The sequence below is a fragment of the Sus scrofa genome, chromosome 14, assembly GCF_054392235.1.
Source record: "Sus scrofa isolate SSC_HxYL_T2T_F1_AM1 chromosome 14, Sscrofa_HxYL_maternal_Yorkshire_Landrace_v2.0, whole genome shotgun sequence".
Lineage (NCBI taxonomy): Eukaryota > Metazoa > Chordata > Mammalia > Artiodactyla > Suidae > Sus > Sus scrofa.
In genome coordinates this window covers 119,290,321-119,305,753 of record NC_139396.1, presented here as the reverse complement: position 1 = coordinate 119,305,753, position 15,433 = coordinate 119,290,321, and the positions used below count along the sequence as shown (strand labels likewise).

The 15,433-nt window shown below is 40.3% G+C and overlaps 1 protein-coding gene across 2 annotated transcripts; it reads right to left on the bottom strand.

The window, feature by feature from the left end:
* Window positions 1-6,329: 6,329 nt before the first annotated feature.
* Window positions 6,330-11,627, bottom strand: MBL2 (mannose binding lectin 2). 2 transcript variants are annotated; one of them, XM_084993141.1, is made up of 5 exons: window positions 11,453-11,627; window positions 10,310-10,502; window positions 9,790-9,906; window positions 8,452-8,499; window positions 6,330-7,156 (listed from the first exon to the last, which is right to left on the bottom strand). In XM_084993141.1, exons 2-5 carry the CDS (start codon window positions 10,491-10,493, stop codon window positions 6,783-6,785), a joined length of 723 nt encoding a protein of 240 aa, XP_084849267.1. In that variant the 5' UTR covers window positions 10,494-10,502; window positions 11,453-11,627; the 3' UTR covers window positions 6,330-6,782.
* Window positions 11,628-15,433: the final 3,806 nt, after the last annotated feature.

Sequence of the window (15,433 nt, the reverse complement as noted above, 5' to 3'; positions counted from 1 at the left end):
TAAGATGATCCCCAGAGTGCACCTTGCACTCATCAATCTTTTATAAATATTTACATGTCATTCAGTATTCTGATATTGTGCAACTAAGACCAGATTTTTTTTAAAAAAAAGAATGATAATACTGTAATCAAAGATCCTTCAATAAATTTAATTTTTTAAAAAAGTAAATTAGGAGTTCCCGTCGTGGCGCAGTGGTTAACGAATCCGACTAGGAACCATGAGGTTGCGGGTTCGGTCCCTGCCCTTGCTCAGTGGGTTAACGATCCGGCGTTGCCGTGAACTGTGGTGTAGGTTGCAGACGCGGCTCGGATCCTGCGTTGCTGTGGCTCTGGCGTAGGCCGGTGGCAGCAGCTCCGATTCGACCCCTAGCCTGGGAACCTCCATATGCCGCGGGAGCGGCCCAAGAAACAGCAAAAAGACAAAAAAAAAAAAAAAAAAAAAAAGTAAATTAAATGCTGAAATTTGGCTTAAGACTATAATCATAAATAATAATTTTGGATTTCAAAACTTAAGTTTATTAGGTACTGTGATGACTTATGTTGTATAAAGCTATAAATTTTAGTTCTTACAAATTAAAAAAAAATCATTATTTTCTGATGAAATTGCTCCATAACCTCTTGCATTCATTGGTTTTCCATGTAGGATTTTGATTGAAACAAAATAATTTTTAGTTTTGCTAAATATTGTAAAGTAAATAGGCAAAGAGTTCATTGTACTGGGATGGCTCTGATGCTACTGCAGCCTACATAAGCAAACAGAAACCTAAGCCAAGGTCACTGCGCTTGAATCTGAGAAAACAAAACTTAAGAACCACCAATGACAAACAGCCAATTAGGCTTTCCCAAATAAAGCAACTGCTTAGGCTATAGCCAGTCAAATGCTTTATTTGCTTTGCTTCCACATCTTTGCTATAAAAGCCTTTCCCCTATCTTCTGTCAGCTGAGCATTCCTAACAACTTTTGATCTGGTGCTACCCTGTTCAGATCAATGTTTGCTCTGATAAACTCATAAAATTTAATTTGTCTCAGGTTACTTTTAGCAGCTCAAACATCCACTGTTCTATCTCAGTCATATATAAAATGCTTCAGTCAATGTCAGGATGCTCATCACCCAGAGGGCAGAACACCCTAATGCCCACATTGTCAGTGCCTGAGTGCCCTGGACTGGACTTAAAAGTGTGGCCTGGCTCTATAGCTACTGGGATATTTGGTGATTTCACTCTAAAATCTCCTTTCTAATGTTGCTGTTTCAGAAGTAGAAAAGGGAGATTTATAATATACAAGAAGTTTCAACTGGACCATTTTTTTGGCAAATGTAAGGAGAGATTGTGTGTGTGTGTGTGTGCGCGCTCGCATGCACATTTGTATCCATTTTAAGCCCCCACCCTACAAGTTCTTCATTAATGAGTATAATGGGTACATCTGAGGCTTTGATAATGCACAGCTATAAGAAGGCAAATTTGGGGAAATCCCACAGCAGGAACTTGTAGGTCCTTCCCCCCCAGGGCTCTGGAAACACTGGTTCAGAAGCTTCCCCAGCGGCAGTGAGGGAGTTCATGTCCCTGATAGTAGTTGTCCAGCAGATACCAACACGGGGTCAAGGGAGCTTCCCCAAAGTAAGGTTTTCCATGGGTCTAGAGCATTATGGAAGGGGAGGAAGGAGCAGTATCTCCCAGGTACCAGGCTGCAGTAGCTGTGGGACCTGCCAGGTGGGAAGTTAGAGAAAAGTGGATTGTTGTATCCTCATTGCATCTAAGGATGAGGCTGTGAACTCTATCAGGATGGTTTCTCCATGTGTTGTGTGAGACAACCTGAATATTAGAGGGGGCTGCTCATAGAAAGACCTCATGCCACCACACTAGAAAGAGAAACTGAGGAGATTTTAAATATGAGTGAAAGGTTGTGTGGGAGGGTGTGGTCACAGGAAATAAAGCCTAGGGTCTCAGGAGCCAATGTGTTTACCTTTTCTCAAATGTTGCAGCATCCCAAAAGCTTCTCACCTAGAGAAAAGGCAGTATATGAAGCTGATTTTTCCCTGAGATTATAGGACCTCTGATAAAAATGACCAAAAAATGAGAAATTTTCCCCAAATGGATTGAAAGTCAGGGTGAGGCCAAAGCACTGTCATTGACCTGGTGTCACCACGGTGAAAATGAGTTTGAGAGGGTTTTTCTTTTCTGTTTTTCATGTTTCATTCTCCAGTTGCTGCTTCCATGTGGAGTTGTTTCATACTCATGAATGTGGCTTGTGGCCTTTTCATGTTTTTCTTTTTTCTTTTCTTTTTTTTTTTTTTTTTTTTTTTGTCTTTTATCTTTTCGGGCTGCACCCATGGCACATGGAGGTTCCCAGGCCAGGGGTCTAATTGGAGCTGTAGCTGCTGGCCTACGCCAGAGCCACAGCAATGCCAGCTCCAAGCTTCGACTGAGACCTACCCCACAGCTCATGGCAACACCAGATCCTCAACCCACTGAGCAAGGCCAGGGATTGAACCCGCAGCCTCATGGTTGCTAGTCGGATTTGTTTCTACTGTGCCATGACAGGAACTCCCTTCATATATTATTCTAACCCCTTAAAACATGGAATATTGGAGCAAGGTAGGAGGGTGGGGTCGGAGTGTCATGACTTCTGGCTTGCAGGGGCTAGAGGAGCCATGTGCACTTAAAGGTCAGCTGGTCTAGGCTGAGCTGTGGAAGAAGGATTCAGGCTCTAAAAGATGTGAGTGACACTCTTCTGGCTCAGCCTGAGCAGAATCAGAAAACGAAAAATGATTTCATTGGGAAGAATTATTTAAATATTTCAATCTTTGATTACTACAGGGGTGTAGGGACTTAATCTTTAGTTTGTCTCGTGAAATCACTTTACTGAAAAGTCTAAGAAAAGTTATTCATTTTAAATTTGTTTGGCTTTTTGTTGTTGTTGTGAAAATGGAAGTATGACTTTCAAAACATTTATATGTTGGAGCTAGAAATAGAAGTTTGCATGTATTATTTTTTATATTATCAAAATTCTATCTTTCCTGTTAATGTAATAAAAAAAAGAGGCATTGGGCAGAAAGAATATGGTTACTAGAGGTTGTCTCAGTTGTATTCTTTTTTTTTTTTCCTTTGGCCATGCCCACACCATGTAGAAGTTCCTAGGCTGGGAATTAAGCCCATGCCACAGCAGCAACCCAAGCCACTGCAGTGACAATGTTGGATCCTTAACCCACTGTGCCTCAAGAGAACTCCTTTCTCAGATATATTTTTAACAAAAATTTTTAAAGATTGAATTTGGGAATTAAGTGTATAATAAGGCTTCTACTTAGAGGTAGAGTAGTACAGGAAGACAATGCTCCCACTATAATAATTAGAAAAATCCATAAAGAATACTGAAAGTTATATTTTCACCTATCAGAGTACTATAAAGCACTGAAAATCAGGGAAACAATTCTAGATTATGAGTAGTACTTCCAAATGCAGCTGGTTATGGCTGGTTATTTGTTCCTTTGGTGCGTTGCCAATTCTGGTAGGGGCTACAGTTGGCCTCAGTGCAGCAGTGGGAACATAGTGGAGGGAAGAGAAAACAGCAAAATGTTTGCAGTCACTAGAGAAGGCATGGCAAAAACTTGAAAGGAAATTCTTTACACTGAAAGAAAATTTCCCTGAGTGGAAGAACTGAGCTGAAAAAAGGATAAAAAGCTCTAGAAAGTGTATAGCTAAATTATTGTCTATACAGAAATGATGATAATAATTTATTGTGGAATTTATGCATATACAACAACATATAAAGCACTAGGAGAGCAGGTGGACTGAAACTCTAGTGAGATTTGTGCAATGCCTGGGAAATAATCGAATATTAATTTAAGATACACTATAATAGGACAATGACACGTATTGTAATCTACAGGAAAACACTAAAACAGTAAATTTCAAGTGTTTGACTAAATACTAAATAGAGGAGATAAAATGTAAATAAATATAAATAATCCAAAATAAGGCAGGGAAGAAGGAATAAGGAGACAAAGAACAGATGGAATTGATTTAAAAAATTTAAAATCTATATTTGAAATTAAATATATATGAACTAAACTCTTCAGCAGAAGTCTAGCTCAAGATCACATTTACCACTAAATCATAGAGCTGTAAATCCGGTTTAGATTGTCACATTGGCTATTCAGAAAGAGCCAGCCATATGTTAGTAAAGGAGACACATTCTGAATATAAGAACAGAAATGGGTGAATATAAAATTGACCCATGATGGAAAAGTATATAGCATGCAAGCACTAAATGAAGGAAAGCTAGTCAGGTGAATTACCATTAGGCAAGGAACACTTTAATGAAAGAAAATTACTAGAAATAAAGAAGGCTATTTCATTATAAAAAAGGATTAAAACAGAAAATTATGAGTCCTAAATTTGTAGGTGAATATTAATATGGCTTCAACATAGAGAGAAGAAAAATAGAATGTATATATATGTGTGACTGGGTCTCTTGGTGTACAGTAGAAAACTGACAGAACTCTGTAAGCCAGTTATAATGGAAAAAATAAAAATCATTTTAAAAATGATAGAACTAAAATGAGAAACAAATACATGATCACAGTTGGATATTCTAATATGGGTTTTTTTAAATATGGGATTTTAAAAGGCAAAATATTAATATGCATATAGAAGTTATAAGTGGCCTAATATTATCAACTGAAGAAAACAAATTGTTTCACGTGCACATACTACATCTACCATTCTTAGCTCTAAGCCATAAAAGAAACTCTTAATGATTTTCAAAGGATTGAATTTATACAATGTGTATTCCTGGCCACAGTAGAATAAAAATGTAAATCATTTACACAAAGATAACTTTTTAAAATTACCAAGTACTGGGGAATTAAACAACATACTTATAAATAAACCATGAGTTGAAGTCATTACAGTGAGTCAAAGAAGAAATTACAATGAAAATGATAAAGTACTTTGAATATTTTGCCAAAAGCTATATATCAAAACCCAAGAACTGTAGCTGAAGTAGTCCTTTGATGAAAATTTATAACTTTAAATGAACATATTAGAAAAGAGGAAACATGGAAAATAATTCTCTAATGCTAATTAAACAAATTCAGAAAAAGAAGAGTATATTTAATACAAAGAAGAGGGATCACAAATGAAATGGTAAGTTATGAACATATATTAATTAAATTGATTATAGAGGTTAATAGAGAAAAGAAATGCCAAAAAATGCAGCTTTTGGGAAAAAAATTAATAAAATTAACAGACCCCTAGAAAGACTTATCAAGAAAAAAAGAGAAAGTACCATGAAAGTTGCAATGGAGACATCACTGCAGATCCTATGTATATTAAAAGCAAATAGGAAGATGATGGGAACAACATTATGCCAATACAGTCAACAGTTCAAATGAAATGGACGAATTCATTGAAAAAGCACAACTTGCCAAAGCTGCAAAAAAAAAGACATAGAAAACATAAATAGATCTAAATCTTAAGGAAATTAAATATGAAATTAAAAACCCAAAGGAATGGCCAAATTAAAAAAAAAAAAACTGAAAATATCAACTCTTTTGCAAGGATGAAGAGCAACTAGAACTGACACACGTTGCTGGTGGAACTGTGAATTCATATGATCACTTTGGAAAACTGACAGGGATATACTCAAGCTAGAGACATGCTTACCCCATGATTCACCAATTCTACTCCTGGGTAGTTAGCCAAGAGACATCAGTGCATGTATATACCAGAAGATAAGTACAGAAAATTCAAGTTTTTTTTCCTTAATGGTCAAAATTAGAAGCCATATAAGTGTCTATTAACAATAGAATGAATACACCGAGATATATTCCTATAGTGTAATTCTATATGACAATGAAAATGAAACATCCACTGTTACATGTTAACAACATGAATGAATCCCACAGACTTAAATTTGAGAAAAATAAGCAAGACCCAAAACTGTATGTATAGTATGATTGCATGTATATGAAGTTCATGAGCCCAAAATTGATGTATGGTAATAGACCTCAGAATGCCATTTACTTTTAGGAATATCAACTGGAAAGGGTTATGAAGGAGCTTTTAAGATACTAGAGATGTTCTGTATCTTTATCTGGCAGGTGGTTACATGGGTGTATATATATGAGAGTTCATTAATCCATTCACTTGATCTTTATATTCTTTACCTAGTATAGCAGTTAATTAAAAAGAATATAAAATACAGTTCAGAAAGAAAGCAACAAAATAGATCCTATTAATAACTGAGACTGGCAGAAGAGCTGTGGAATTAGGCTGGGAGTATGCCATTTAGGGGAGCCCTCACCCCAAAGAGAAAGAAAGGCACAAGGTGTTTAGAGAAAATGGAAAAATAAATTTATTTTTTTTGTACCTTAGATAACACTAATCAAACAAAAATAAACAGCCTAATTAACTTAGGTAATTAATGTACTACACATAATGTAGGGTCTGACTCACAGTAAACATTTAAAAGTGTATTATTAGTACCACTACTGCTGCTGCTGCTGCTACTGCTACTGTTATTATTATTGTGTTGTTATTTGTTGTTAGGGATTATTATTAGTAATTGGGTCTGAAGCAGAATCTCTTATACCACTATTAGTCTCTTCTCATTTCTTACTTCCACATCTCACCATTTAATCCATTCTTCTCATTTTCTCTGACTCCCCACAAAGGGGCACCTCAATATTGGATATGGGAAATTGATATAGATTCATTTTTCAAACCACACTGTTTGTCCACAAGGTGAGTAAGAAGGACAGGAGGGTCTGAGGGTCATGCTCCCTCAGGCAGGGAACTCACAGACAGCCAAAAGCTGGGAGGAACAGAAGATGTCATTCCACTTGCCATCCTTCAGGATTTCCACACAGTGTTCCGCAGAATCAGCATTGTTGGGCTCACCGTCATTCCAATTTTGGTACCTCACCCTTTTTCCTGTCAGATCCACAAACTGGCCTTCAGTGTACTCATCTGTGATGCCCAGGAAGGCCTCAGTTCCAGCTAACTCCTGGATGGCCTGGTTTTCTCTAGAATTCGTAGGCGTGGCCACAGAGGCCTGGAACTGGGCACACAGAGCCTTCACTCCATTAAAGGACATCTTTTTACCATTGGTCAAATAGAGCTTCTTCCCAACTTGTTTTCCCTGAGCGAAGATAAGCCCTAAAACAGGAAAATGTGAATGACAATGGCTCATCTTTAATCTCAGCCCCAAATGTTTTTCTGGATAAAGGCTTCTAGAGTAGAGCTGCCACATAAAATACAGTATGTCCAGTTACATTTAAATTTCAAATTTTATTTTTTTTTATTATCAGTACCTCACATGCAGGTTTTTTTTTTTTTTCTTTTTTAGGGCTGTACCCCTGGCATATGGAAGTTCCCAGGCTAGGGGTCAAATCAGAGCTACAGCTACCAGCCTATGCCATAGCCACAGCAACACCGGGATCCAAGTCACATCTGCAACCTACACCACAGTTTGAGGCAACCCACTGAGTAAGTCAGAAATGAAACCTGCATCTTCATGGATACTAGTCCAACCCTTAACACTGTGAGCCACAACAGGAACTCCTCACATGAAATTTTTAGGACCTACTTGCACTAAAAAAAGTTACTTGTTTACTTGAAATTCAAATTTAACTGGATGTCCTATCTTTTTCTTTGTTAAATCTGGCAGCCAGGAGTTCCCATCATGGCTCAGTAGAAACAAATCCGACTAGGAACCATGAGGTTGCAGGTTACATTCCTGGCCTTGCTCAGTGGATTAAAGATCTGGTGTTGCCTTGAGCTGTGGTGTACGTCGCAGTCGCGGCTTGGATCTGGTGTTGCTGTGGCTTTGGTGTAGACTGGCAGCAGCGGCTCCGATTAGACCCCCTAGCCTGGGAATCTCCATATGTCATGGTCAGCCCCTCAAAAAATTAAAAAAAAAAAAATCTGGCAGCCCTTAATCTGAAAAGACAGATTGAAACAAAGGTCCTTGTCTTTTGGGACCAGAGTTCTGGAATACATACAGTTTAGAATTCTAAGTTTTATCCTGAGATTTACTTGAAAATAAATTTAGATGTCTGAGAATATTTGTCCTAGGCCAGGGGAATAAATAGATTAAGTCCCATTATCAGTTCTCAGCACCAGCATAACAAAGGGAAAAAGGCATAGGTCACATTTTCAGTGATGTATATGTACACTTATTGTAAAGAAATAGGATAAGGGTCTCTGGTGTCAGACTGACTTTGATTTATAAACTACCTCTGCCACTTACTAGCTCGGTGCACTTGAGCAAATTGTGTAATTTCCCGTGGCCTTGTTTTCTACCAAAATGTTGTTGTGAGGATTTCATGAAATCGGAATATGAGAATCACCCATCCAGGTGCTAGAAAATTGTATGTATTTAATAAATATTTGTTGCTTTCCACTTTCCCAAACCTCAAACTGTCTGAAAAGTAAGAAAAAAAAAGGCTTACACTTTTTGATATTGTCCAATTCTGATCTCAGATTTGCCAGGCTATTACCTAGAAAATTAAAACAAAGTGAAAGAACATTGTTGTGAAGGCATCTCAGAAGTACAAGAGGGTAGGATATCTTTTCAAACTAAGAGGAACTAATTCTTTTAAAATATTTGCTCTTTGAAGGAAAACAAAAAGTATCAACAAGCAAAAAAGAAGGAACAGTCTTTCGACTCAGCCCAAAATATCACTCTTCATCTGTTGACTGTGTCTAAAGGTACTTTATACATACATACACTTCCTGATGACCTAGTATGATAGCACTCCATAGACCAAGCTTTTCACTCTTTTTTTCCCCCAAATAGCTCTATTGTGGATAAAACTATGGAATAAAATAATTGAGGAATTCTTATGAGCTGGCGAATATTGACTAAAAAGATTTCAAGATTTTGTCTTTGAGGAAGTTTTGTTTTCCATTTTTGTTTTTTTTTTCCCTAAATTTATTCTGTTCATCAGTAAACCAAGATTGTTATGCACTGTCCATTATCCAAGGGGGGAGGGTATGAGGCAAGCCATCTGTAGTAGTGGCAAAAATGACCTCAATATGGTACAGCTTCTCTCATCAAGAAGTGGAGTCTCTTTTTAAACTCCTTGAATCTGAGCTGGCCTTGTGACATATTCTGAGCACAAGCAATAATGTACATGTTCTAAGCTTTTAAGAGGTCTTAAACCTTCCTCTCTTTCCTCTCTTGGGAATCTTATAAGCACCTCTGCGTGAATAAGGACAGGTGAGTCTGTTGGAAGAACCCATGGCTCAACTACCCTCTCACTTCAGCTGATAGACAAATAACTGTCAGACACGTTAGTGAGACCACTGGTCATCAGGTAACCATAGCCACCTGAGTGAATTCAGCTAAGCCCAGCAGAGGAATCACTTGGCTGATCTACACAGTTGTGATTTAAATAAATGACTGTGTTTTGTTTGTGTCTCATAGGTGAAAAATAGCTGACATACCATGGAAGTGAAAACAGGTGTAATAAGCCCAACACATAGGTAGTCTCCTTTCCCTCTTTGAACTGGAACCTCACATTGAATTGTCTCAGCTAAAGAGCCAGGGCTCAGCACCTCTCAGAAGCACCTGAAGGGTTTGTGAGTCTGTACTCAGGTATTGATAGGAATCCCTTGAGGCTCTATGTAACCTAGAAATTTAGCAGAGACTGAGGCTACTAGATTAAGAAGCAGAGTGGGGGATCTTCTCAAGAAGCAGCAGGAGAAGGGGCATTTCCCACATTGTACCCAGAGTGCCTGGACCCTGGGGGCCTTCAGCCTAGACCGTGCCAAGGTAAACTCCTTACCCGGATCAATTCCAGAGTCTCCTTTTTGGCCCTTTAGTCCTGGCAACCCAGGAATTCCTGGGCTCCCTTGAGGCCCCACCATTCCAGGGAGGCCCTGCAAACCTATGAGTCCTTGTCCTGTTGGAGGGCAAAGGAAATATGATTCAATATTTGTGTTACAGCTCTATTTCTCCAAATGCTTGATACCCAATCCCTTCCCAGGCGAAAGAAAAGAGGACATTGATCCAGTGCTAATTTTTCTAAGCCACTGCTTACAATGACTATAAAAAAGCCTCCTGTGCTGTATGGGGTTGTCTACCTTGAGGGTCAACTCCCTGAACCAGTGGGACAACCAAGTGTCCCCGATTCCTGTGTGGGTGTCTGGAATGCCAGAGAGTCAGAGCTGTGTCTCTGTTTTGAATTATAGAATGTAGTTAAGAGATATACAAGCTACATGACTATGGCATCACCCTTCTCATATCTCTAGGCAGTTTCCTAGGAAAGATAAAGTGTCACGGAGACGGAACAGCCCAAACTGTACCTGGTTCTCCCTTTTCTCCCTTGGCACCGTCGTGCCCATCTTTGCCTGGGAGGCCATTGATTCCTGGAGAGTCGCAGGAAATCACAAGGCAGGTATTTTGTATATCCTCACAGTTTTCTGTTTCAGTGTGAGATGCAGTCATCACAATCAAGAGAAGGAGATGGAGCGATGGAAACAAGGACATGGTCCTCACCTTGGTGTAGAAAAAGTCAAGCAACATGATCTCATCTTATTCAATTAATCAACATGTATTTACCAAACAGGCCTTCTTTCCTATAACCTATATGAAGCACGGGTGATACAGAGATGGATGACCTATTCCTGGCCACAAGACTCGGGATTTGGAAAAGTAAATCCTCCTGTGATGGTGTGTGATTAATATTCAACAAAGGTAGGCACAACAATTTGCATTGTTGTGGGGAAGGAGATCACCAGTGCCTGGGCCTCTGGTTTAATAGATTAAATGCAAATGGATCTTTCTCATACACTTTTCCCCTTTGGGTCCAGCTGCATCCCATCCTCATACCTGGATGATTGCCCTCAGAGCCAATTAACCAGCATATACTCAGTGGCAGGCATTAAGCTGCAGACTAATGATCCAGGGGGGAGGAATCACTACTAGTTACTAACCAGCCAGAATTAACTTAAATTTGCTTCCTTTGATGTTTTATTTCCCACTGCAAGAGAGACTTGTCGGGAGAAGAAGTTTCTCTTGGCCCTGGAAGGGTGCCTGATACCTCTCTACTTCCTAGCAGGTATTCTATATGTTCTATGAGTTAAAGCCACTGGCAATTATACCACTTTCCCTGAATACCCTTCTCATTTTTCAATCTTAATATTTCATCTGTCCTTCAAAGTTCTCGTCCATCTACCCCTTCCCAGGAAACCTCAGCAGCCCAGCTTTGAGGATCTAATCCTTCTTGGCTCTCTTTGAAAACAGAGGCACAGTCTCATTTGAAAAGGGTCAGGTGAATCCAGGAAAGTTATGGTTGCCCCAGAAAAAGCAGAGAAAGAGACACTGCAACACGGCTTAGGCTTTCCAGCTTCCCACACCCTCCCCGACAAACTCTCCTCTAGGCCTGCAAGATCAGGACCAAGACTATTTGATCAGGACCCCGGATCCATTTACCAGAAAGGACTTACTGGGGCTTCTGCAGAGCAGGAATGCAGTGACAAGAAAACGGGCCTTCCAGTGGAGTGCTCTGGCAGATATTTCAGGGTGAGGAAGGAGGCTAGACTTAGTAATGCAAGGCCCAATCAGCCTTATGCACAGGGACACACAGACCTGGCCTTCAACCTCAGATTAATAAACAACTCTTAATAGGACTGCACTAAACTCTTTTTAGGAGCATTTCCCAGGGTCTTCTGATGCAATGCTGGTGGCTGTTTTCTTTAACGCTGCACAATTTCTTCTTCAGATTGCCATCCATTTTGGCAGTTTCTCATGGCCTAACCAACATGACTAGGCTCACATGGTTAGTCACCCCAAGATCCTTGCTTGCAACAGAGAAACATAAAGATGACCTACATGACTGTGCATACTAACCATACACACAGGCATGCAGATGTGCACACACCCATCCATGAAGGCACAGCAGACTCCCAGTCACCTTTGGCACATCAAGACCATGCCCTACCTCATACTGTACATTCCATGATTTCCTAGCCTGCAGGTGCCCTCCATCATGACACTGGCTGGCTCTTTCTCTTCTATTGAAACATTCCTGTCTCAGAGAAGCCTGTGCTGAACACTTTGTATAAGTGGTCCCACTCTCTTTCCTCTTAGCTTGCTTTATTTTTTTTTCATATTATTTACACTTTCTTATTATGTATAACTGATGTTGTATTATACCCATTTACTTTACTCTTCTACTTTTTATTGTAAAATATGAATAACTTAAAATTTACCATTTTGAGCGTTATTATGTATACAATTTGGCAGCATTAAGTACATTCACATTGTTGTATAACCATCACCTCTATTCATCTCCAGAACTTTTTCATCATCCTTCACTGAAACTCTGTACCCATTAAACAATAACTCCCTATTTCCACACCCCCACCCCTTTCCAGCCCCTGGTAACTACTGTTCTAATTTTTGTCTCTATAAATTTTACTACTCTAGATATCTTATATAAGTGAAGTAATATAGTATTTGTCTTTTTGTGACTGGCTTATTTCACTTAGCATGATGTCTTCAAGGTTCATACATGCTGCAGGATGTATCAGAATTTCCTTTCTTTTTAAGCTTGAATCATATTTTATGAAAATACCACAATTTCGAACCTTCATTTTTAATAACAAAAAAACCAGGAAATACCAGTTGTCCTTCAGCAAGTGAATGGATAAAAATGAACTGGAAAAATCACAGAATAAAAGGAACATACTATTAATTAATACAATGTCTTGGAGGAATGTCAAAGACATTATGTTAAGTAAAATAAGTGTAATCTCAAAAGTTTACAAACTGTATGATTCTTTTGATATAATATTCTTAAAATGACAAAATTAAATGATAGAGGGCATATCAGGAGTTGGCAGGGAATAGGGCTGCAGGAAGGGTATAACCATAAAGGTGAAGCCCATGAAATTTCATTGTGGATGATGGAATTATTCTCTATCTTAATTGTGTTGGTTGCACAAATTTATGATTGTGATAACATTTCATAGAACTATACACCAAGAAAAAAAATAATCCAGGTAAGTAATGGTTAAATTCAAATAAAATCCATATTTTGTTGTTGTAGTGCTCCAAGGTCAGTTTCCTAGTTTTGATACTTGTACACCACTATGTCAGATCCTACCATTGAGAACAATGATGGCCAGAATTACAGTAGAGGCAGCTGAATCAAGAAGCCAGACACACTTGAGAAACATTCACAAGATACAATTGATGGAGCATGGGAGTTGGTTGGATGTGAAAGGGTGAAAAGGAAAAAGGAATTTATTTGGGCACATAAGATTCTGACTTAAATACCTGGGTACTGTTCAACTAATTGCAGGAGATGTAATGGGTCTCTTGGGTAAATGGCTTTAATCCTCTGCCATTGGCCAATAACTTTGTGAAGCAAAATTTATTCGGTTCTGGAAAACATTTCTCAAAGAGCTGTCATAAAACATCCTGTTCCCTTAGGATGGTAAGGAAACCTATCATGGGTGCTTCAAACAGAGGTTGCAGAGGCATGTGTAAGGGTGTGGTAGAGGTCTCCAAACACCAAAAGGAATGTGGATGGGATTCCCACCCAGGTCCTTTCTAACTAGACTGTCCTTAACTTGAGGAAGGTCTGGTTTCCTTACTTCCTGCTGCTGACCCACCCCCTGTGCCTGAAAAATGTCTAGGCTGGTATAGAGCCACATGCCTGAAGCAAATGACAAAGATTAGGAGATCCAGGGCCTAAAAAAAGCACCTGGCATCTTGTTCATCTCTTTCCTCTACTCTTCAGTATCCAGACTATCCTCTTGCTCCTACTCCAGAGTGGCAGAAGGTAAAAGGAGTTAGCTGACTCCAGGTCACATTGGAAGTGCTGGCTTTCATCACTGTGCTTGTTTGTATTGGACACTTAGTCCAGAGATCAGGAAACTTCCTGGAACTTAGCTGGGAAGGGATGGACATCTGGGTGTGGAGTTGATCTAAAAGCTGAGCCACTGTTCTGGATGCAGAAATGAGTCCCTTCCTGCTCTCCACAATCTCCAGCAGGCCTTTCCTATCGTAAGTTACCCCTCTTCACATGCATCAGCCCCTGATTCCCCGGTCTCTACTCTGCCTCACAGATGAGGACACTGTGCACATTTGTTCTGGGCCTTAGGCCCTTTCTAGCACTGCCTCCACTCTGACGTCTCCACCAGACAATGATGCTACCTCTCTGACCTGTAGGAGGACTGCCTGCTACCCCACACCCTTTTCCTCTGTTGTGATGGAATCCCAGCTCTGCCACTTCCTGGTTGTGTGATCTTGGTCAAGTTTCGTCTCATTTAGATCCTGTTTCTTCATCTGTGAACAAGGACGAAACTGCCTTGGCTACACCGTGGTACGCCCACATCTGGCCCACCACTAGGCCTTCATTGCCTCCAGGATGATGTCACAACTGTCTTACTGTGGGAAGCAGTGTTCTAGGGCGCCCCCATCTGGGAAGCATTGTTTGAGATTTGGAACAAGAAGGCTCAGGAGTTTACATAGACCGCATATTCTGGGGTTTAGATATACCAAATATTCTGACTGAGCCTTGATTTTTGGCCTCAAGTTTTGGCAGGGGGAGTGGGGTGTAGATGCAGCAGGCCTGAATTGTGCCAGTTGTGGACCAAGAGCCTCTTCAGGAGGACTTTAGGAGACATACCTTGGGGGAGGGAATGAGCAGGGTAAATCAGGGCAGATGTGCAGGCAAAAAAGCCTGAGGCCCAGGCTTCTCTGTTAAGAGGGCTTCAGGAAGGTTGTGGTCATGCCAGGCATATGCTCACTGACTCAGGGAGGGACAGTATGTTGTAGCCTGAGCAGGGGCAGAAATTGCAGGATATTCTTAAGCCCACAAGGCCCACCCATCAGTCTGCATCTGGAAGCAAAGGGTCCCTTTGTTGGCATGAGTAGCATCAGAGATTACTCCAGCCAAGCCTCCTGGGAGAGCCTGAGAGCCAAGGAGGTCAGAGGGGTGGGCCTGGCTGGTCCTGGGCTCTGAGGCTGCCTTTCTCTGTGCGCTTACACAGAAAAGCCCATGTGAAGACACAGGGAGGTGCAGCAGAGAGCAGGCCATCTTCAGCCTTGTGGAGAGGTCTCACCAGAAACCATCTCTCCTGACAACTTTATCTTGGACTTCTAGCATACAGAACCCTAAGAAAATGAATGTCTACTGTTTAAACCATCCTTTTAGTGATATCTTGTTATGGCACCTCAAGTTGATTAGTAGCCCTCTTAGGTCAGGCCCAACAAATACCCATGATTACTTCTCTGGAATGGAAAGTTGGGGATACTGGTGAGACTGTCCTGGATAAGAAAGCCCAGGAGGAGGAGAGTGGCTGGGCAGCAGAATGGGAAGGAGAGGGGATAAGGAAGATGTTCTCTGCCAGAAGGTGCAAGAAGAGGCTAGTTCTAGCTACCCCTCCTCCACATTCCCTCAGGTGCCCAGCTGCTAG

Coding starts and splice junctions, on each gene's coding strand:
- MBL2 (XM_084993141.1), bottom strand. CDS start 10,493: ATGTCCTTGTTTCCATCGCTCCATCTCCTTCTCTTGATTGTGATGACT. Junction 9,907..10,309: donor GGGAGAAAAGGGAGAACCAG/GTACAGTTTGGG, acceptor GCCCTCCAACAG/GACAAGGACTCATAGGTTTG. Junction 7,157..8,451: donor ATTGGACAATATCAAAAAGT/GTAAGCCTTTTT, acceptor TTCCTGTTTTAG/GGCTTATCTTCGCTCAGGGA.